This window comes from Etheostoma cragini, chromosome 24 (assembly GCF_013103735.1).
Source record: "Etheostoma cragini isolate CJK2018 chromosome 24, CSU_Ecrag_1.0, whole genome shotgun sequence".
Taxonomy (NCBI): Eukaryota; Metazoa; Chordata; class Actinopteri; order Perciformes; family Percidae; genus Etheostoma; species Etheostoma cragini.
This window is the reverse complement of record NC_048430.1, coordinates 11817750-11841291: the sequence shown is the minus strand read 5'-3', so window position 1 is coordinate 11841291 and position 23542 is coordinate 11817750. Positions and strand designations below refer to the sequence as shown.

At 41.1% G+C, this 23542-nt stretch overlaps 2 protein-coding genes and 1 long non-coding RNA gene across 21 annotated transcripts in view; all 3 read right to left on the bottom strand.

Annotated features, from left to right (window-relative positions):
- The window catches only part of abi2b (abl-interactor 2b), a 20498-nt gene extending 10677 nt beyond the window's left edge, over window positions 1-9821 (bottom strand). For 6 of the 19 annotated variants that reach the window (XM_034864867.1, XM_034864870.1, XM_034864868.1 and 3 more), the window contains exons 1-4: window positions 9632-9815; window positions 3887-4054; window positions 3135-3311; window positions 1256-1359 (exon numbers count right to left, since the gene is read on the bottom strand). In XM_034864867.1, the coding sequence (XP_034720758.1) occupies window positions 1256-1359; window positions 3135-3311; window positions 3887-4054; window positions 9632-9748 (566 nt within the window). In that variant the 5' untranslated portion in view covers window positions 9749-9815. Of the gene's footprint in view, window positions 1-1255; window positions 1360-2296; window positions 2315-3134; window positions 3312-3886; window positions 4055-9631 lie in introns of all 19 variants that reach the window. The other 13 variants (XM_034864856.1, XM_034864861.1, XM_034864862.1 and 10 more) reach the window with 6 other exon arrangements.
- On the bottom strand, window positions 4307-8296 carry LOC117939563. The gene is made up of 3 exons (XR_004655613.1): window positions 8285-8296; window positions 7245-7248; window positions 4307-4429 (listed from the first exon to the last, which is right to left on the bottom strand). It is a non-coding gene; the product is annotated as an uncharacterized LOC117939563 (long non-coding RNA).
- A 2173-nt stretch (window positions 9822-11994) lies between the features above and the next one.
- On the bottom strand, window positions 11995-23244 carry LOC117939496 (cytochrome P450 20A1). The gene is made up of 13 exons (XM_034864908.1): window positions 22972-23244; window positions 22485-22534; window positions 22135-22301; window positions 21204-21349; window positions 20597-20764; window positions 19690-19768; window positions 17693-17805; window positions 17304-17358; window positions 16418-16538; window positions 15242-15353; window positions 14540-14604; window positions 13738-13827; window positions 11995-12275 (listed from the first exon to the last, which is right to left on the bottom strand). Exons 1-13 carry the CDS (start codon window positions 23041-23043, stop codon window positions 12125-12127), a joined length of 1389 nt encoding a protein of 462 aa, XP_034720799.1. The 5' UTR covers window positions 23044-23244; the 3' UTR covers window positions 11995-12124.
- Window positions 23245-23542: the final 298 nt, after the last annotated feature.

The window sequence follows — 23542 nt, the reverse complement described above, 5'->3', positions numbered from 1 at the left end:
GAAAAAAACACAACCCTGAGATTTTTTGATCTGGGCCTGAAAAGATGTTGTGGCATGTGAATTTCCCAGCTCACACAGCGGGGGTGACCCATCTCTGAGCACTGTTGCGATGACAATTCGTCGCTATGAGGAATATGGGGCAGCCAGGAGTGGGCGGGCTGGGGTCACAAACAAAACACACAACTGAACGGAAATCTGAAGAAACACAACAACAAAAAAGAAAAAAAAAAAAGTTGAGGAGCAGGAGACAAATTAAAAGGAAGATGTCCACTCGCAGCGACGGGCTGTGGCAGAGCTGTGGTTGATCGGCATGCGTCTTCAAGGGACAGACACACACACAAACACAGAGACAGACACGAATGGGTGGACACACTCAGGCACTCACAAACTCAAGAGACAGACAGACAGACAGACAGACAGACAGCACTTGAACCCAGGAAAGTCCAGCGGGACAACACATACACACTATGTGTTGTGAGACCCTGTGGGACAAAAGACACCTTCAACAGTCAGGGACATCTCTGGGATCATGAGCACTTGGAGACAAGGTGGGAGAACAGCATGAACTGTTTTAACTAGGGCTGGGCAGTAAACAATGAAATCACATGTCGTGATACACAAAGAAAATGCACAGAGATGTCTAGATTTCAAACAGGTGAGGAAAAAAGCTACTGCTGATATTAGAAACAGCATAGACACATTTGAGACCAGCACAACTAGCTCGTCTTTTTACTGAGTCTTGAAATCAGAACCATTTTTTCCTTTACATGTTGAATTTATCCCGTTTTAAGAGGCGAGCATTGGGAATTGAGTGAGTGTCTTTAATGATTTTTGTTCACCTTAAACGTGCGGTATACTTGCTGCAGCCGAGCTGTCGAGCGCCAATGTGACGCCATGGGAGCGCCGGAACCGTTTCTACTCTACTGAGGAAAGGCTACCGACTTTGCTATTTCTACGGAATAGAAGAAGACAAAGAAAAAAGGGAAACAACGGCAGAACTGGCAGCAGCATTGGCATGCTTCGATTTGATTGGATAACCTGCTTGGTGCCTTTCATTCACCATAGAAGAAGTCATCTTAACCCAGTGACGGACTTGCAGTCACTGGGTTAAGATGACTTCAGCTGATGAAACAGGGAGCAACCAGGCCCATCTGGTCGGCTCTGGGTTTACGGTCCCAAAACCCCAAAAAGCCCAGCTACACTCAGCCTCTGATGAACACAACTCCGTAGGTCCCCCTGAAACACGTCAACATACCCAAGGGTCCCTTTCCCCGACATGGGCGGGCTGGGGGGCTTCTGTGTGGGGGGGTTTGTGCGAGGGAGTCCACCGCCTCCGGCCTTCATGTTCTGGGCGCTGGCCTACGGGAGGAGAACACGGTTGAGGAAATCGGTCAGTTCACCCAAAAGGACTTCAGAAACAGAAAATTAAAACCTTCAGCAACGGAAGCCTGTCTTTAAGCAACTTTCTTCGAGAATTATATTTATTCACTTTGACAGCGAGTTAAATTAGACGATGGAGATTTTTGGCTTAGTTCCCACTTAAAAAAAACTGCTATTTTTATGTGTTGTCGATGGAGATAGAGTCTTAGAACTGTCTGCTCAAAATGAAGCAGGAGTTAGCATAATTATTAGAAACAGCTAAAAGGCAAAAAAAGAGAAAAACAAATCCACCTACTAGCACCTCCATAACCATAACTGGACTTAACGCCACTTGAGTTGTGAGTTTAAGGATGAATCGAGCAGTGAAGGTCTTGTTTGTCATATATATCACATGTTTGGATGTGGTGTGTGTGTGCGGTCTTGTCCAGAAACCAGGATTACAGTATACTTGTGGGGTCCCAACAGCTTTGTTGGGCCAAAAGGCTGGACCACACAACTTTCAAGGGCTGTTGAGGGTTAAGACTTGGTTTTAGGATTAGGATTAGGGTTAGAATTAGATTAGGGTGAGGGTAAAGGTTTAAAGCTTTTAGTTATTGTGGTTAGCGTAAGGGATGTATGGATAAAAACAAACCAGATAAAACTTCGTAATAGTGGGCTTTATGGGTGCTAGTGGGTGGATTTAGTTACATTTTGCCAAAATGTCTGACCTTTAGTAGCAAACAAACTCTTTACAATGTAGGCCTGTGTAATTCTAATTTCCCCGTTGGGGATCAATAAAGAGTATACATTATAAAGAAAGAAAAACAAAAAACACAGCTCTCACAGCAATTCAAAGTAAAAAACCTTTACAAATAAAAAAAAATAAAATCACAAAAAAATACTCTTTTGTTTGAGGCTCTTACTTTGAAAGTCTTACCTTAAACCTTTGCAACCACTACGGTTGATTATAAAGATAAAATAGGGCAAGCAGAAAAAGAGAGGAGAAGAAGAAATCAGAGAATTAGCGTGTGAGGGAGGAAACAATCATTCATGCATGTTGAACATCCAAATTCAGACAACAGTAGACCCAGTGTTAAAATCAGAGGCCTTTGTTCTTTGAGGTCTTTGTAAGGTTGAGGCTAAGGATTGGATTTTTCTGGAGAAAAAAAACAAAGGGAATCTTTAGCCGGATGTATGTCCTACGTGGCAGTTTGCAGACGAGATTTTTACTTTCATTACTTGCCACTGAAACCCAATAGTGATCGTTTGACCTCTAAAAGTCATTTTTCATGGGACGTCCTGCAGTGATTAACAAACACAAAGACAACTTCCACACATTGGTTTTTAACATCTGATCACATTGCATCTGAAAGAATAAGGTATATTCAAATTAGGTGCGTCATGATCAGCAATTGGTGTATCTGATATAGGCGGGGCCAGAGGGCGAGCCGGACCAATCACATCGGTGTATCTGATGAGGTACGGGCTCAGGATTTGGGTCTGAATTTCCAGATCCTATCATTATTTTGAAATAGGAAGCCGCTGCTCTACAGCAACATAAAACCTTTACTTTTTAAAAAAAAATTTTTTTCAAAATGATCATATTAACTTTTATAAATTGCCTTGTAGCTAGTGTTTCCCTTTCGTTTCACTCTATGTACCATCGCTAGAGGCCAACAGGGCTTTAATCAAGCCCTTAACGTTTACAGCAGTGATTTATCCACACAATTAAGTCTCATCGACAGAATTAAAGGGGGGAAAGAACAAAAGGCTACCTTGACTCCATGGCCCATGTCGTCTAGCATGCTGTAGTCGATTGGCTTGCGGATGTAGCGCACGGGCCTCTCGGGATTGGCTGGGGCGATGATCTTGTGTGTGCGAGACGTGTTCTTGTTGGTGGTGAGGATGCCGATCTCCCGCCGGGCCACCTTCTCTTTGTGGATGTCCACCGTCTGAGGACGCAGAGGGAAGGACTTTTTGTTTCATTTCAGTCTTTGGCTTAGTTCCAACTTAAAAAAAACTGCTATTTTTATGTGTTGTCGAGGTGCTTCCTTTTATCTGTCACTAGGGCTGGATTTTGTTCAAAATATTTTTGATACTGGTACCTATGCCTCGACTTTGATATCAGTTCCTAAACAAAAGAAAAACAAAAGAATTGCAAAATTACACAAATCTTTTCATTTATTTTCCAGCTCCTACTGCGTTTTCTACACCGTGAAAGGTTAGGCAGCCAATCACAGACATCTTTAGATCTCGGTTGAAGCATGCTGCGTTAGGGCTGGGCGATACATATCAATAAATACTGTATATCCCAATATTTTAGACCAAATACCTCAATATCGATACCGCAGCAATATTGTAGTGTTGACTATTGGTGCTGTCACAAAATATTTAAACAATGAGATTTTTGATGAATAATCATCAGGTTTGAATTAGGTACCCGGCCCCAGCTGTGGCCTAACCTAAAAGGTGGAGGTGTCACTATTCTTGCCAAATTTGGGTAGTTTTTGGCGTGTCAGTGGCCAACCTGTGAGATGTGGTTGATGGAGGACTCCATGCGGCGGAGCTGCGAGGCCTGGATGTCCAGCATCTGGAGGACATTGTTGGCCAGCGTGTTGATCAGGTAGGCGACGCTGGCAAGAGACTGGGTGGTGTAGTTCTTGGTCTCCTCCAGGGCCCTCTGCTTATCTGGAGACTGGAGGAGTGAGAAAAGAAGAACGTAGAGAGAAGAGGGACATTAGACACATTTTGCATTTTAGAGTTTGCAAAGGAAGAAGACTGTTGAAGAGCGGCAAGGTTTATAAAAATGAATAAATAAACTCTGCAGGCTCTATGCAAAGACAATCTGGAAAACCAGTTTTTAAACCCGCCACGTTGACAACAAGCTCATCCTGAGATCAAATTCCTGGGTTTTCCCTGAGACTTTTCTCAGATCTAATGATTATAGTTGGCAACTTTTGTCCTTAAGCTTGTTGAGTGTTAGTTATTTATTATCTGCTCTAGCTTTTCCAACCTTTTCAGACACAGATATGGTGGTTGTAACGGTCCAAAATGATGTGAAAAAAAGAGACTCACGACAAAAACTACGAACTACGAAGGGACAAAAGCCGACTACAAAGAGACATCAACTGACCACGGAGACCCAAAACAACCCTGAAAATAAAATAAAAAGACCAAATAGAGACAACACAACTACAACAGATGCAAAAACCCACAAGGAGACACAAAATGTGGGCGGAAATTGCATTTTTGCCTAATACACTGCACCTAAGTCTTTCACAAAACTAGGGAAAACACTGTACTCCTGCTGGTTTCTACTGCATGCTGCATTTCTCATTATTTTTAAATTCTAAAATATCCTATGGAGCACAGATCCGAAAATTAACAATCCTGGCCCAGATCCAGTTATGCATCTGAAAAATTTAAAACACCAGCAGGATGGAGGGAAATGCTGCATCAAAAGGTTTCAGTATGTTATAAGTAAGAAAAAAAGACTTTAATGGGGAGTGAGCAGCCAGTGAGAGAGCTGCAGCCAGTGTGAAAGAAGGCTTCTGAGGCTGCGTGGGCACATCAACAAGAGCATCAAAGGGCAGATGGAACCGCTAATGTTTCTGCCGGGAAACTGGGTTCTTTACTGGCCCTGAATGTATCGCATATAAGTATTATTTAAGTAATTGTACAGTATATCTATTTACTATTATCAATGAATCGCCAAAATGCCCCAAAAGGTTTTCTTTTCTTTTAACCTGGACACATTTTTTCTGTTTTTGAGTGTAAGTGACTGATGGGAATAAACTGCTTTGTTATCACCAAACCCACCAGACTCCATTCAAATAATTAGCACTTTTAGCGTGTATGGAGCGGACATATTTTCACATGTAAATCTGTAAACTGTGTTTTATGTCAAACAATACTACAGCTGCAATTGTTGGCAAAGTGTAAAGACGGCCAAAAACAGCTTTTGAAAGTTTTGTTTAGTTTTTTTCGACTTTGAATGGAGTGTATTTGACGCTGCTAAAATTATCTTTCATTTACATGTAGTCTGGTGGCTTTAGCGACCGAAATTGCACAGATGTTTTTAAGTTTGAAAAAAGGTTTTACAAGCACAACACTTGATGGTTCCTGCTTCTCAAAATGTGAGGATGTTGGACTCGTCTTACATTACAGTCAACTGATCATCTCTGGGTTTCGGACTGGTGGAAGACAGAACGAGTCATTTCAATCAGCTATATTCAGTCACTATTTTCTGACATTTTAAAATCGATAAATCCTCGGCAGAGTAATGGCTGAGGGTTGCAGCCCTGAAACAACACCGGTCATGATCTGTTTCCAAACTAGCATGCCCTCCCTCCGGTGTGCATAGCATGGCAGCCGATTGATTACAGCCCAGTCTGGGCCACAGCAGCTTTTTGGGGTTGGGATTGGATATTGAGTGACCGATTGATTTTATTCTCCTCTTTTTAATTTAAATTGCGACTGTCAGGACACCTCCGCCCCCCAAAAAAATCCAGGACTTCCTATAGATTTGTGTATTTCTGTTGCAATGTAAGATATTGACAACATGTCCAACATGGTTCGAATTACGGGAAACCAAATTCCCAAGCCTCCCGTGAGACGTTTAAGGGGGAGCGCTTGAAATTGTCCACTTTTGTGTTAAAGATTTTTCTCTGCACATGAAGGTTCTAGAAATATCTCTATTTATATCTATCTATTTGTTTTCAAGCTGCTACGCCGTGAGTCCAATCTGTATCAGCTTTATAATGGTTGATAAATGAATATATATAAATATAAAAAAAAAAAAATGGGCAAAACAACCTTCAACCATGTTACGAGTGTTGCCATTGGATAGTCCACCAGAGGGCACTATGTTTCATATCTTCAGAACTTTGATATATTAATGCTGTTGTGACAATAAAAAAAGTTTCTTTTTAAACTGTATCATCATATTATTTTAATGACGACTCATAAATATCCACAACTTATGTTAGGGAAATCTGTGTTGGTCCTTGGCTAAAAAGTCCAGAATTTGATACCCGGCCCTGACAATAATGAGCTCCAAGCAGCATCTATGTACATCTTTTCCCTTCTATGTGCAACAGATTGAGCTTGTGATGCAAGAGCCGTTTGCAATCCAATCCAACAAATCATCAAACCCAGCCTGCATTGTGAACAGCATCCTTTAAAGGCGTGGAGGGTGCAGCATTTGCTTAGAGCATGAAGACAAACCGGTTCATGTGGCAGAAGTCATGAGAGTAGCTGCTCCCTGCAGGGCAGGAAAAGACTTTTTGTTAATCTTGGGGGAAATCGTTTCTGGAGAGAGAGACTGGATGCATGGGACCAGAACCTACTAGCCACAGAAGGTTGTACTTCATGCTTGAGAAACATAAAATATATGACACAATGGCATCGGAATCGGGAAGCAAAACGCCGGATAGTCTCTACTCCCAATTGTTAAATGGAAATGTGTCTCTCAAATTAAAAGCTTGGGAGAACAGAAATAATGGATAAGGTCAAAGACAAACTGCCTGAAATGTGACATGTGATGGATAATTAATGACGGCACTTCCAGAGCCGAGATGCGTTCAGGCTCCATTAGAAAGTTGTACTGGCACCCCCAGTGACCATCGCTATGTTGGTAGCCACCGCCGACCATGTCCTCTAAGAACATAGGCTATGGGTTACATGTGTTTTTACTTGAGTAAAGATTATATGCAAACACAAAAGAAACCCTAGACCGATGTCTAATCTTTGCCAGTATGGGTACGTCCCCCAGCCGTGAGCGTAGCATCACGTACTTGTCACCCAGCTATGAAGACCTGGTAGCATCCAGACTTTTAAAAGCTTTGATATCAGCACCAGTGTACACGGAAACCCCGTACCACAACACTACTTGCTCTGGAGACATCAATATGTGCTTTATATATACTGTCCTGCATCACAGAGGGACGCAGGAAGACAGCCTGCAGCTGGTCCACTTTATACTATATACACCATCCTGTATCACACAGGGACGCAGGGGGACAGCCTGCAGCTGTTCCAATTTTGGGCTGAAACGAGCAGAAGGTTCTTAAATCAAAATATGCTGGAAAACAACTATGGGAGTGAGTCATGCGTTCATGTTGTAGCCATTCATTATTTACTGCAAACAGATCTAAGTAGTAGCCTAGTAGCAGTCTGAGCTAATGTCTCCTGTAGTCAGGTTGCTTAGCAGTCGGAGCTAATGTCTCCTGTAGTCAGGTAGCTTAGCAGTCTGAGCTAATGTCTCCTGTAGTCAGGTTGCTTAGCAGTCGGAGCGAATGTCTCCTGTAGTCAGGTAGCTTAGCAGTCTGAGCTAATGTCTCCTGTAGTCAGGTAGCTTAGCAGTCTGAGCTAATGTCTCGTGTAGTCAGGTAGCTTAGCAGTCTGAGCTAATGTCTCCTGTAGTCAGGTAGCTTAGCGGTTGGAGCTAATGTACTTCTTGTAGGTGCAGCAAAGCAGCAAACTGTAGCAGCATGTAGTGTTTCAATCACAGAAACAGACCGTGGTCAAGCTCATTTACTTTCTCGCCCCCCCCCCCCAGACATAAACGACCAATAAGAGGAGTGGACTTTCTTGCCTGATTTGTAATGGCACATTTTGGTAGACTTGGATTTTTCCAGGTGGGAAATCAAACCTAACAAAAATGAACTAAGGCAAATCGCTCCAAGTTTACTAACTCACCATCTGAATCGGACCAAAGCTAACGAACTACAGGTGTGAAAACGCCCTCAGAGACTTTTCTCACATCTGATGACTGTAGCTGGACTTTTTAGGCAAGTTTGGTCTTCTGGTATTTAATATCTGCTCCAGCTTTTTTCCAACGTTTCAGACAGATATGGCGACCGTGCAAAATTATGGAAAAATGACCAAAGGAAGACGCAACACGACAAACAACAGACGCAAAAACCCACAAAGAAACAAAAAGTGTATGGAGGAAGTTGCATTATCATTTATTTGTCTCTTAGTTATCAGGATTATGAAAACCACCTTAAATTCAACTAATTAAGGCTTAGGGTTTATTGACAGATTATCTGTATCAGCGTTTTATTTGTCTGCTAAGTGATAAAAATAAGTTTTGCCCATCCCAACAACAAGTGTCTAATACTGTACCTGACCAATGTCACAAGAAACCTAGATTGCTAGACATTTATGTTGTGAATGCGTAGTGAAGTATTCCACTAAATATCCCTTCCAACAAATGCTTTTGTGCATTTGTTGGAAGGGCTGATCTGTGAGTGGTAATATCCATCTGACAGCAGCTGAGAAAACCTTGCAGGATGAGAAGAAAACCAGGGCAGACGGCCAAGACAGCAAGCTGCCATGATCATCCAAGGCCCGCCGCCGCCTTCACAGAGCAACCTGTCAGACCTGTTCATCAGGGGTGGCAGATTTCAGTATCACACCTTTTCAAAACCTCTCCTAACTAACACATTTCATCCCCGGCGATAGCAGGCATGTAAAGTACGGGATCAGGCAAAGCCCCGGTGACCAACATTGCTCCCACCTTCAGAGCACTACACATCAGAAGCTCTGAATGGGATTGAGAGAAAACACACTAACCCCACACACAGCAAGTCAACTGAAAAATGAGTCACATCTTTCACAGAAAATGTTCAGAGAGGCAACATTACAGTCTCTCTCCCAACCTGTAGAGCAACGCATGAATGGAGTAAGGAAATCATAACTATACGTCGGCTTTAAAATGAGCGATCCGTGGGGTTAAAACCCATAAATCACCTGTATAATGTTGATGCAACGCTGAGAGCAGAGTCGCAGTGTTGCAGTCCAACATCATATGTCAGTGGTTGTTGGTAATCTTCTGTAGAACCAAAGCTCATCACATGTTAATCTGGCCTGACACCACGTCCTGCATCACACCGGCTGTCCGTAGAGGCAGCGATTGATCCCACTGAGAGCGGATCAATTGATTTTCACGGTGCCTGTTTGGTTATTTACACCGTGGGGTGATGCCGAACAGCTGGCTAGCAAGCTGGCTAACGCGATAGCCCACGGAGGACGTACGAGCCACACACAATGTTATGTCGACGGAAATATGAGCCCACACATAAGCAGTGTTGAGGCCTTACAACTTATATGTTAGAATGTCTTGGCACTGGGTTGTTTTTCACCCCATTACATCGGCAGCGCTAGCAACAGCTAGCTTAGCAACAGCTAGCCTAGCATCAGTTCGTCCCAGCGTGATGTCAAAAACAGACAAACTACACCGTCTTCTTTCACACATTGGGCAGCCTACCTGGACATAGTTGCTTTCGCAGTACTCCGCGACTCTTTCCAAATTGGTAAAACTGTCTAGTAGTGCGCTTCGTCCTGCTGGAATCTCCTCTTCCAGAAGCATTTGTAGCTCCGCCATTTTCACATCTTTAGCGGAGCGGAGCGTGTGTGTATGTGTGGGGATGTCTCTCTGGCGCCACCCTGGCCGTGTGCGGTACTGCAGGGCTCTCCTAGTGGAGAGCAGGGGTTCCCAAAATGAATAAGAAATGCATTCCAGCACACCCACAATTGGCAAAAATGCTTGTGTTTTAAGCATATAATGTAGTTAAATTTTGTTTTACCAGTTTCCTGTTCAGGGATACCAAACTCAGTGAATAAAATACTACTAGTAAAATGTCATCTCCTTTGGATGAGACCTTTTTTTTTGCATCACTGCTTCTCCACAGGCTCATTTAGAGAGCACCAGACCTGGATCATGTGAGGACATACAGTCTTGCCCAAGGGCCCTTCAGAAGTATATATTAGCTGATAAAGGGTGTTTGTTATAATTTCAGTAAAAAAATGTCCATATTTGGGCTGAAACCGGATTTATAACAAGTGACTCTCCACTGATACAAACTAAACTTTCTTTATTTGATTTGACCCTCCTGTTGTCCTGTTTTTAAAGGTTTCTACATCGGAAATTTGGGATTCTTTCATCCAAATATTACATGGATGGTTATATATAACGCTTCTTGCAAGTTGACTACTTTAATGAAATTTGTGTGTTTTATTTCCCCACCCAAAAAAAACTTTGACAAAAGACAAAAGAATTGATATAATTCATATAAATTGGGTTTCTTGACCATGAATTTGAAAAAGAAAACAGTGTAAAACTAGTGGTGATGTGTACAGTATACTGATGGTAGAGTTACAAAAAATGAAGAAAATGTCGAAAAAAAGCATCAAAAAGTGATACAAATTTGTCAAAAAAACAAACAATTGTTCATTTTCAGTTTTGACCTGGGAGGACAACACAAGGGAAACTTGTTACTTAGGGCAAATTCCAATAAAAGAACAACACATACTAAATTCTCATTCGTATTTAATAAAAATTTAAGATGCAACGGTGTTTAAAAAAAGGAATGAAATGTCTAAAGGCCACGTAGAGCCACATGTTATTGGGAGTTTTGTCACTCAATGCAACTGCACTAAGAATGATCAATTATAAGAAAAACATTGGGCAGCACAAGTTGTTTTTCTCTACATAGAGTATTAAACCACAGAGCTCCCCTCCTTGAACACAAACCAATGAGTGCACATCTAAACTGTGAACAGACAAGGTAACAATGTGCTTAAGGCCTCAGATTACTGAAGTTAAGCACCAGAAGGACATCTATGGAAATACTGTGGTGGTGCAACTTGGACACAAACAAATCCATCAAATTGGGAAAAAGCCTTCAGGACTGATGCTTATTAAAGAGTAACTACAGCTTTTTTTAACCTTATTTTCCTATGTTTTTGTGTGTAAGTGACTGATAAGATCAACAATCTTTGACATTGGTCCAGTTTTAAGCATAAACACTAACCGGCAGCCACAGACCGGCTGCAATGTAACTCTATGAGGCAAATGTGCATCGTCAATTTGGTCCACTAATGTTCTGTTGTTGCCACGGACAGGCTCGGATTATTCTTCTAAGTGTCTGACAACATAATGGTAAGGATCCCTACAGAGACAGACCTTTGAAACCTCTTTAAGACAGCTCTGAAGGCGCTGGCGCTAAACCCACCAGACTCCATTTAAAAAAGTAGTACTTTTAGCGTGTATACAGCAAACATACTTTTTATTTCAATCTGTAAACTGTGTGTTTATTTCAACTAACTACTAGAGACTAAACTAGTTGTGATGGTTGGAAACGAGAAAAGACGACCCAAGACGGCTTTTTTAGTTTTACTTTGTTTCTGTCGACTTTGAATGAAGTGCATTTTACGATGCTAAAATTACTGTTTGTTTGCATGGAGTTTGGTTGATTTAGCAAATTTCACGGATGATTTTATGTTTATAAAAAAAAAAGGATCTTACTCTTTAACAGAAAGGTCAACCTCCTTAATAATCCTTTCCATAATAATATCAGACACTAACCTGAGTCGGTCAGCGGCAAAACGAGCACTTTTAGTGGACGTAAACTGAAGGTGCGCATATTGCCCTATTAACTTACATTGTAGCTTGTTTCTTCGCTGCCGACTGCAGTGAGCTCGCAGAATGCTGGACACAAAAACACAGGAAATTAGGTTAAAAAAACAGTAGTTCTATTTTAAGTGTTTAATTCCCAAAACTATCGTAATGTTGTTTAGAAAGACAGGAGTTAATGGTAGATAAGATGTTTCTCTGGCAGACTGGATCCCCAACATTTTGAAAATACTGTGGTGGTAATTCCTTTAATCAAGATGTTAAATATATACAGAATATATCTATATTTTTAGAAACAGCTCCGCCCCCCAGCAATTTAATTTTTTTTTTTTTTAAAGAATAGTTTTAGCCTTTTCTGCTGACGGTAATCCAGGTTTCGTCCTTAGGTGTGGATACCAGCTCAGATCGGACTTCCGTGACCTGTCCCTTCAACGGGTGAAGCTTCAGCTGGCGCACCAACGTGCTGAGCAGGACCGTAGCGACGGTGTAGGCAAACCTGTCAGAGACCGAATGTAACCGATTGTGAAAATGTGACTGAAGTCTGCAGGACATCAAACACAGAGAGTGAATCCTAACTGTGGGTACACGATCCGTCCTGCCTACACAATCCGTTCTGCGCATGCGCACGATGTTCACGCATGCGCATAAATACGTAGCTGAAAACCTGGCTGTTTCCCTGCACTATTGGTACCACGCATGCGTCGGAACACTTAACGGCCAAGCGTCACAACGGACAGCTTTTTTTTTTCCCTTCATTTTATCAACAAAGAACAATTATATCGCCAGTATGTACATATACGAAAAGTCAATACCAGAGGTGCATATACAGAATATATATATATATATATATATATATAAAATTATGTATTAGCATTTTTTTGTAGGCCAGACTTTTTTGTAGTTCACAAGTGCTCAACATGTAATCTACACTTTTTAGTAGTTTTTTTTTAATAAAGATATTTAAATTAACACTTGTCACTGATCCAAAACTGTGTACTGACATCTGTGTACCAGTCATAGGTGACATTATTATTAAGTGATCAACATGTAATCTTTTTTTTTATTTATTTTTAATTTTTTAATTATTGTTTACGCCAGGCTATGAATTACGAAGTGTTTACGTGGGGGCCAATCCAAAAATATAAAGGAGTTGTTACATTAACATTTGATTACATGTGGAATGGGAAGACAAATACAGGGCCCATGCCAGTAAAAAGAATATTCCAGCACCACATTAACAAGCCTCAAATCATGTTTCATTTTATTGTTACACGTTACATTAACATGCACTCGTTTGAAATCAGCCAAAGTCCGCATTTTTACGCGGGGGGCAATTTATTTTGCTGCAAAAAATTTCAGATTTCCATGCAAAATAATCCGGGGCTTGCATGATTTTTGTTGCTAAAAGTCACAAATATCTTAACAGTAAGTTGAAAAATGTTGTGTTTACTTTACACTAGGCCGCCATTTCCCCTGTTGCCATGATAATGTTATGAAGTGACGCAATTGCACAACAAGAAAAACACATTCCTTTTTTCATTAAACCGCAGTTGTTCCAAGTGCCCGCAATTTCATCGCATAAATATCCCAGATATTCTATTGAATTTTTAAAGAAAATGTGCCGCATAATCAAGGATTTTTGCAACAAATCTTGCGCATGTGCAGGACGGATCGTGCAGTGTCGTGAAGCCTCGTAAACTACTTACAGAGTGAGGCATCCCACTTCTATTCCATCTTTGTTAATAACTTGACAGCATTCAAATGTGTATGATGCTTGTTTGTTTCCTGTATTTCACCTTTATGAGACAGACAAATCAGCTGGTAAAAAGCCTGTGTGGCTAGTGGATTTTAAAATCCACACCATGGGTGTTTTTTTCCCCAAGTTTGTATGTGTGTGGAAGCACCAGAGACACACAATATTGGCACATTAAATAGGTTTTAGTGTAAGTATTCTTTACCTGAGTTCTGGGCATGTTTGATTCCCTGAGAATCCGAGCAGACAGAAACTCTTCCTGGTGGACTCCTCCTCAAATCGATCCGGGTCAAACCTGAGGAATGTCACAGTAATAACTGTGTCAGAAGTTGGGACATCTATCGATGTTTAAAACCTGAAAGATAAACCCTACTCTGGGATGCGATCAAACAGTTTAAATATAAATATAAAAGTCTTTGGGGGCATGGCAAGCCCTCCATTAGGGCCAGGTTACACGCTCTTTTATTTATATGTGAATTTCTTTGTTCAGTCATTTTTATATCGATTTTAATTTTACATGGCGTGCAGTGAGTGCGTAACTGGAATTGAGTCTTTGCTTTCAATTGGTAATTTTGGAGCATCATGATAGAGGAAAACAATGAATTATTGAACTAGAAAGACACCAACAATTCGAAGAAAACTTATTTTAATATTAAGCTACAGGGCCGTTACTACAAAGGCAAAGGTGGCGTTTTAAATAAAATTGACTACGTGTCTATGGATAAGCAGAAATGTCCAAAATGCGGTATCACAAACTTTGGAAAATTAGAGATTTCTGGATTTTGGCTAATGGCTGACAGGCACTATTTTCTGAAAATGGCTCAAAATGTTTTCCTTAATTGATCTCGGCTGTGATATTTCTAGAGCAGAACTCCTTGGCACACAATAGATCAACCATCTTTTTTGGCAACTATTTTTCGGGGATCAAGTTTTCAGCAAAAACAAATTAAATAGGCCAGTATTGCCCCTGGATGACCCTGTCCAATGTAAATGTATGTGAAGTGAACCTGTACGGGGCGTTCCAGGTGTCAGAATCCTGCAGGACCACTCCCAAAGCGTAGATGACCAAAGTCTGAAATATGGCAAGCACAACATTTTAGCACACAACTGTGATTTGCATTTCTTTTCATAACCCCCGTAATCATTTCTTTATCACCTGTACAATCATTGTTTAGCTTCTCGAGACTACAATAAACGGATTGTCTGGCAGTAACAGTTTAGTGATGATGAGCCGAGTACAAATACACACACTGAGCCAGCGGTGGAATATAACTAAGTACTTTAGTCCAAATGTTGAGGTACTTGTACTTTCCTTTTCATGCCACTTTCTACTTCTACTTTGCTACATCTCAGAGAGAAATATTCTACTTTTTACTCCACTACATTCATCTGACAGCTTTAGTTACTAGTTACTATACACACTAAGATTTCTGCACACAAAAAAACTGATGTTTTATTATATGATACTTCTTTATCTTTAAAACTTGAACTTCATTTTCCTGATGATACTTACATAGTTTTACTTAAGTAACATTTTGAATGCAGGACTCTTACTTGAAACGGAGTATTTCTAACAGTGTAGTATTAGTACTTTTACTGAAGTAAAGGATCTGAATACTTCTTCCACCATTGGTCTGACATGTGACTCTATCCTGCACTGAGTTGTTCTTCCACCGCGGCAGAGAGCCAGACCGCAGGGAACCAGATACCTCTTTGGGGATGACGTGTTGATCGACTTTGCCCTCCACTCCCTGAAGCCGAGCTGCGATGGGGGTCAGCTTGGCAGTCCTCACCGTCTCGTTGAGGACCTGTTGGCAGTATCTTGCCCAGGACATGAATGTAATAACATTAGAATCCTCTCTGTTAAGGGTAACTTTGTTTTTTATAACCCTATATTTCCTGTGTTTTTATGTCTAAGTGACTGACATTGGTCCAGTATTAAACGAGATCCCTGCAGTAGCCAGCGGAGAAACAAGCTACAATGTAAGATCATTTGTAATTGTGCAACTTCAATTTACGTCCGCAAAAGTGCTCGTTTTGCCGCGTGTCTGACAAGATTATGGAATGTATTTCTAAAGAAGTCGACCTTTCTTTTTCTTTAAACATAAAAAACAGCCGGATTCTCCTTCTTGCTATCCCGATTTACCTGTATCGGGATAGCAACATTTGGCTAGTAGATGGGGCTAATTTTTCTAGATCAGAGGTCTTCAACTGTGGGGGGGGGGGGGGTCCCTCAGAGTTACGACAGGGGGGCCACCACATTGTCATTAATTCTTTTGAGGGTTTTTTTCCGTAAACAACTGAGCTTTTAGGAAGATAAAAGCAGAAAAATACGTGAAGAATCAGCAGAGAGAATGCGGAGGCGCTAAGCTAACGTTATGGCCGATGTTACGTTTGCAGCAAGCATTTTGTTACAAGTCAAATATCCAAATGACAGTTTTAGGCTAACTATGTGTCTGTAGGTTAAGCTAAAGCAGTTTTTTAACTAGATGAACATCCCAATGTTAGCTGTAACCTATACTATACGTCTCTAAGTTAAGCTAACACATGTTACGTCGGCCATAACGTTAGCTTAGCGCCTCCCCATTCTCTCTGCTGGTTTCTCACGTCTCTTTCCACTTTTGTCTTCCTAAAAGCTTCGTTTATCAGGTCGGCAAACTTCTGGGAGTTCTGGGTTCTGTACACTGTTGGTAGTGAATATCACCACACAGCAGCTTTTAGACATGTTTCTGATGTTCGCTAGCAGACGGAGTTGACGAGGAGGAAACCTTCACGCTGTACAAGTCAATGGAGAGTGGAGAGTTGTTTTCCTCCGGTGGGGGGGGGCTCTGTCTCTATGGAGCATCTCTCTCTATTAGACATGGAGCAAATTCCAGAGATCTTACCTGAGCTGAGGGATCTTGTCCAAGGAAATTGGGTCAGAACCCAAAACCTCCTCCAGCTCCTGATGAAGTTTGTCCTGAACGTCTTCTGAGGTGGACAGGAAGTGAAGTGCCCAGACACACACTGGCGAAACACAACATTTTTACACTGTTACTGTCAATGTCTTGATTCTGAATGACCGGTCAGCCTTAATCAGGGCTTATCTTATTTTTAGTTATTTATTTCCGTCTCAGTGTATTTTTTGTTCCTTGAATATCTAAAAATAAATAAAAATGTGATCACAAAAAAAAAATAGGGGTATAGTTGCTACTTATGGACATGCTTGCTGACTGTTGCATTTTAACATGATGTACCCATCAGTGGCTATATAATAAGACCGGAAAACATTTAAATTCTCCTTCTCGCCCTCCTGACTCAAAACTGAGAAAACAATGCGAGCGGTTTTGCAGGTCATTTTTGTTTTATCCAAAATAACTGTTTGTTGTAGCTGTAGATAACGTATTAATCAACTGTTTTAGTGTCCCTGATTCCTGGCACTTTATTAAAACCAAGTCACTTGTGCCTTGTGGACAATTTAGGAAATCTGGTACTTACTTTTGACTCCGTATTATCCTAGTTTATCTATCACATTTTTACATCAATTCTTCAATTCAGAAAGTTTGAAAGCTTTAATGTCTGTTTTTATGTTTCTTATGATGGCGTGTTCTTTTCTGTTGTTGTCTTTGTAGTTACTCGATGGCGTTGCAAGTGGGGGGCCGCCCCTCGATGACTGACAGCTGTGCACGTGTTAGTTTTGAAAACGGAGAGGCTGAAATGTCCGTTTATGAAAATAGCCGCCCACGTGTAAACGTGACCTAAAGGTTGAATGAACGATGGTTTGTCACTTACAGTTGGCAGTGATGACGCCGCCGGCCAAAGTGAAAACCATACAGTCCTCCATGATCTGAAACAGACAGTGAGAAATATGACTATCTTTAGTTGAATTTTGGGTTAAAAGTTAGGGATACACAGGGATACATAGAGACAAAGAGATAGAGAGATAAATAGAGATAGAAAGATAGAGAGAGACAAATAGACATAACTAGGTATAGAGTGATAGATAGATAGATAGATAGATAGATAGATAGATAGATACTTTATTAATTCCAAACTGGGAAATTACTGTGTTACAGCAGCAAGATACAAGGACTCAATCACTCACTCACTCACTCACTCACTCAAAGATTTTCCTGTCGCGCCAGTACGACGTCCAGTTGGTGACTTCCTCAGTATTTTACCTGTCGTTCTGTGAGGCTGGACTGGAGCAGAGTGTCCACAAACGCCGTCTGCGTCCTCTGGGCCTTCCTCTCCTTCGCCACTGACAACAGCACCGACTCCATCTCTGACAGAGCTGGAGGGACAAAAGAAAGAAATACATTGTCTTTTGACTTTGGTTGCTTTTTCGCGTGTTCGGCACAGACATACAGCCGATTGTCACTCCCACTGGGGGGGGGGGGACGACGACGACTGCGTTTCAAGCATCCATCGTGATCCATTCCTTCAGACAACATCCACAACAGTAACTCTCGCAAGCGCTGACAACCGGGGACAATCGTCCTCGGGAGTAAAGCAATAAAAGTCTCACTTTTTAGTGAACTTTTCAAAGTTCACTGATTAGGACAAAAATACAGAATAGGTTGCTTAGATACAGAGGTGGAATGTAACTAAGTATATTTACTCCAGTCCACATGTTGAGGTACTTTTTATTTTTTTTGCTGTTATTGTTGAGAATGCTACTGTAACTAAGGAATTTCTCCGCTGTGGGATGAATAAAGTATTATCTTATCTTATCTACTTGTACTTTACTTGAGCCTTCTACTTCAACTCTGCTACATCTCAGAGAGAAATATTGTACTTTTTACTCCACTAGATTCATCTGACAGCTTTAGTTACTTTACACATTCAGATTTCTGCACACAAAACACATGTAGTTTATAAAATCTGATGTTTTGTTGTAAAATAACCTAGTAACAATATAATGGCCTATAAGTCCAGCTGAAATGATGAGACCATTAAACACACAGCTGGTTGGATCCTTTACTCTTTCTACAATGGGAGGAGACGTCTTTACTTAATACTTTAACCATATTTTCCTGATGATACTTAAAGACCTTTACTAAAATCCCATTTTCAATGCAGGACTTCTACTTGAGTAAAGGATCTGAATAATCCTTCCGCCGCTGGTTATTTGTACACATCTTGAGCTGCAGCTCTCAGACTCGAGTCAAGCTGCTCTACCCACACAGAGAGATCCCGTCTGAGCCTCTACAAACGTCTCCTCCTGTCGCTCCACAGCAGAACAACAGGAGAAAGCCAACGCCGCGCCCGCAAGTCAGCACACAGCGGGGGTGCGAGAGACCGGGCCAAAAACTGGACTCAGCCGAATCAAGTTTAAAAACGTATATATATATGATACATCAGCATGACGTAGCACGACAGGCCGTTCAGTGAATCATTCCGGACCCGGCCTGTAAACGTTACGCTGTATTATGAGTCCAATACATGACAAAGTGTAACGTTTCCTATTTTCAAATCTTTTTCTACTGATTAATAAATTGTTAGTAACGCTGACAAAAATGTCAGACAGCAAAAACATTGCGAAAAGTGACAAATACATCCAAAAAAATTACAAATAAGTTGGGGAAAAAAGGAGCAAAAGGGGTAAAAAAACATCATGATTAGCGGCAAAAATGTCTTCACAAACGACAAAAAATAAGTTTCAAAAGCGCCGAAAACTTCAACAAAGCAACAAAATCTTTGACGAAAGTGACAAATACGTTGTAATAATATGTTGGGGGAAAAAAGCAAAAGGGGGAAGAAAAAAAACATCAAGAATAGCAACAAAACGTCTTCACATACGACAAAGATGTCGTGTTCAAAAAACTTCAACAAAGTGACAAAACATTTGAAAAAAGTGGCAAAGACGGTGAAAAAAGCGACAAAGGTGTTAAAAAAAGCGAGAAACGCATTGAAAAAAGCGACAACAATGTCAAAGGTGACCAACCCGAGGAGAATAGGGTACGGATGTGTGCATACATCTTTCTAATAGTACCTTAATCAGTACAAATGTTGAGCGGGAAAACCGAGAACTCAACTTGGATGTACTGTATGTTCCTATAAGTCCAGACCTCGGGACCTGGACTAAAAACCAGACGCGGACCTTGGAGTGATGCGTTTAAGAACCCCCAGTACATGAGGTCGGTTCTGTAAACGCCACGGTGAAAGCCTCCCTCACCCTTCTCGTAACGTCCTTTCCTGCTGGCGCTTTTCTCCAGGGAGCCGTCCAAGTAGCCTTTTCCAATTTCTGACCAGATCTGCGGAGTCAGAAGAGGAAAAAACAACTTCAAGTGAGCCGTTTTAACAGGTTTATACCGCGTTAAAATGAGACTGTTCTACAAATAAGTAAGGAGACAAAGATTAGCCGGGAACAAAGGCAGAACCTTTGGGTTCAACAATGAAGCAAAGTTTTACCTGCATCACTTTCTGGTGCAAATGTCTTTATATATGTAAAGCAAATTATGATGCTAGTTTTTACGAATGTGGGGGGGGGGGGCATACGCCTATGTCTGGAAGTGTGACCAAATGAAAACCTCCTGGAGGGAGGAGATCAATAAAACGATGTTCATGTTGTCCACTGTGGCTGCATGACTCTAACGTATGGAATTCAACGTGTTAAACTACAATAATTAATAAATGCATGAGCTAAACCAAAGGTGGGTTTCCAAAGGCAATACGACAAGCACAGTATATTTTCCCAGTATAAGTGTTAATTATACAGTGGCTTGCATAAGTTTATGAACTCACGCTAAAGTTGACTAAAAATTCGTCTTTTGGAAATCGATCTTAATGGCTTAATTTAAAAAAAAAAGCCCCCCACATTATCACATACATACATACCTAAAGATAGGCATGGGGAAATTTCCATAAGATGATAAAACCATGCCAATTTAAGGAATTTATTTATTTATGATACATTATTCATTCACAAAGAAAACTGGTCTCCTTAAAGTTTGCATTTTTCCTTATTTTTTAAATTAATTGGTATTCCTCTTTAGCATGGATGTGTGAACTTATGCAGCACTGTGTATTAAATGTAACATAAACCCACAGGAGCAGAGAAAAAGACCAGAATCCAATCTCACCGCGTCGTGGTTCTTGCAGAAGGAAAGGACCTTGGCGTCGTCTTGGAAGCTCTCGCCCAGAGCCAGCTGGGTGACCGTCTTCATGGCCAGACCCAGCAGGTGGGCGCACAGGGGGGTGTGCTGGGAGTCCGGGAAGGACTTCCACTTTTCTACAAGCTCCTCCGACAGCTATGGGAAACAAGGTATAAAAAATATTTTTAAAAAATGATATTGGTATCAGAAAAGCCTCTGATACTGTCTAAAGTACTGGAGTTTATTCACTGAACTGATACGACATACTTTAGCCCCGCCACATCCATACAGGGATAGTAGTACATAGCTGTTATAACATGATAATACACACTGGTATCAGATCAGTACTTAGTATCGCCTGATACACAAGTTTATGTATCGGAATCGGTATCAGCAAGAAAAATGGTATCGGAGCATCTTTAAATTAATAACTTTATTGGTTATAGCACCTTTTATAGACTTGAAAGAATAAATAAATAAATGAGCAGGCCCAAAAAAAAAAAAAAAAAAAAGGAGATGTAAATAAATGTAAAGAAATTATAAACACTATTTTACAACATTAAAAAAAAGTACATTTTTCATGAGTAATACGAACCTTGAGCACAAGCGGGAAGTTGTTCTTCAACATGTTGTTGATGCCACTTTCGTACACCTTCTTCCTTATTATGGTCTCGGTGGCCCCGCCTCCCATTCCGGTCTGGTAACCTAGCAACGACTTCAGCATGGTCTCAAAGGAGTCAGCTGAGAAGAGCACCAACAAAAAAGACATTTTTGTTTACTGAAGAAATGCTATGAGAAGGTCTTTATTCGGTAGGGCTGGGTATCATTTCAAATATTTCTGATACCTGTTTCCATAGCAACACTGTGACTCTGATACCAGTTCCTAAACGAAACTGCATGCTGCGTGCTGATTGGCTCACTGACTGATGACATTTACTCCTTAGGGATTGAAATTAGAGGCAATTTGGTCTGTGCCTAAAAAGTATCAAATTTGGTAACCAGTCCAATGATTCCGTTGGACAGAAGCCAGGACTAGTCCAGGACCAGGACTAGTCGAGTCCAAGTCAAGACCAAGTCCATATGAGACCAGTCAAGACCAAGGAAAGACAGGGTCAAATTAGGCCATAAAAGTGATTTTTTAAACAAATTTGACCCATTTCCAAGTTTTTTTTTGAATACCAGAAATATGGCAGGGCGAAAGATGAGTGTCAAAAATGTCGATCAAGGCCACAAAACGTGGGTGAAGAAAGCTTAACAAATATTGGAAAAAGTGACAACAGCTACAAAAAAATCTTCAAAAACACATTACAACTTTAGAAAAGCGGCAAAAACGTTGAAAAGGTGACAAAGACATGTCACAAGACAAATCAATGTTGAAAAAACTACTTAGAAAAAAAGCTTAAAATGCTGGACAGGGTACAGACCAACTTGAATATTTGGCGAGACCAAAGGCCGGAGTCCGGACTTGAGTGCTACAGCCCTGGAGAGTGGTCAAATCCAATGAGCATGGGGGGCGGTGCACTTACTGGTGTGGTTGGGGTTGATGTGTTGCCGTAGCTGGTGCACGGAGCCCAGGCTGACCACTGGCCGCCCGCCGAACCAGAACGACGCCACCGACCCAAACTGCTGATGCAGACTGACCAGGAACTCATGTAGACTGCCTTTGTTCACAATGTCCTGCAGGTTCCCATCCCTGTGGGATCACAGAGCAAGGATGTGAGTTAGGTGGGGGGAATCATGCAGAATCGTCCAGGTCCAAATCGCGATGCAGCGATTCATCGGATCTCCACTTTTGATAATTGAAATTTTGAACACTTCATTTTCTTGCATTCTAGTGCATTTTTCTGCAAGTTATGGTAAAAAGATGACAACTTACTTCTCATCTGTAGGATTGAGACCTGGGACGCCGGAGGCCCTTCTGGATGACTGAAAACAAAAATTGAATGTATTAATACATTATGACAACCTAGACGGGAATGGACTTCCTACACCGGCGTTCACAGACATCTGTTGCCTCCTTTGACGAGTTGAGCAGTGATGGAAAGTAACAAAGTACAATTGCTCCAGTACTGAATAAAAATCCAAATGTTAAGTACTTAACTTGAATCTTTTCTTTTCATGCCACTGTGTACTTCTACTCCGCTAGCTATAGTTGGTTATCTATTCCCATTAAGTTACAGCTAGAGAAGGTTGTGTTCCATTTAGAAGCATTGAACCTCATTGAAATACATGGTAATTTAATGTTTCCTCGCTTACAGTTAACACACACATTGCATGACACCATCACCACTGACATTTGATCAACTCTTTAAGGTCTTCGGGTGAATTTGGCATGCAAATGGCCCACTTGAAAGCAGACTTACCGGGTACAAATAGAGAACAGCGCCGACCAAAATGATGACAAACGTGACAGCAAAGATGGCAAAGTCCAGCATGACTTCTCGCTTTTAGTAGCACTATTTTTTGCTAGGTTAGTTTCATGAATATGTGGAGATATCCCCCCCCCCAAACTGATAACAACACACCGTTACCACGTCAACACAAAGTGAAAGGACAGATTAGCTTTAGCTCTGTGCTCGACAACATGGTCTGTATCGCTTCTTTTTCTTTGAGGTTTTAATGGCGGTTAGCTAACACCGGTCTGGACCTTTACCGCCACCAACTGGTATGGATAGTGGCTCAGAATATCGAACAGTCGACGTTTTTGTAGCGTTATCAGTTTGTTTTAACAGCATTTTTCTTTTCTTTTTTGTCTTTTCAATGTTTTCGACGTTTTTGTTGCCTTTCTGGAGCTTTTTTTTCTCGAAGTTTCTGTTGCTTTATTGGGAGCATTGGTCGTATTTTTTGAGTTTTTTGGTTGTTGAAGTTTTTCCAAAATTTTGTTGCTTCTTTCAGAGCGTTTGTCGACTTTTTTTAGGTATTTTTTCAAAGTTT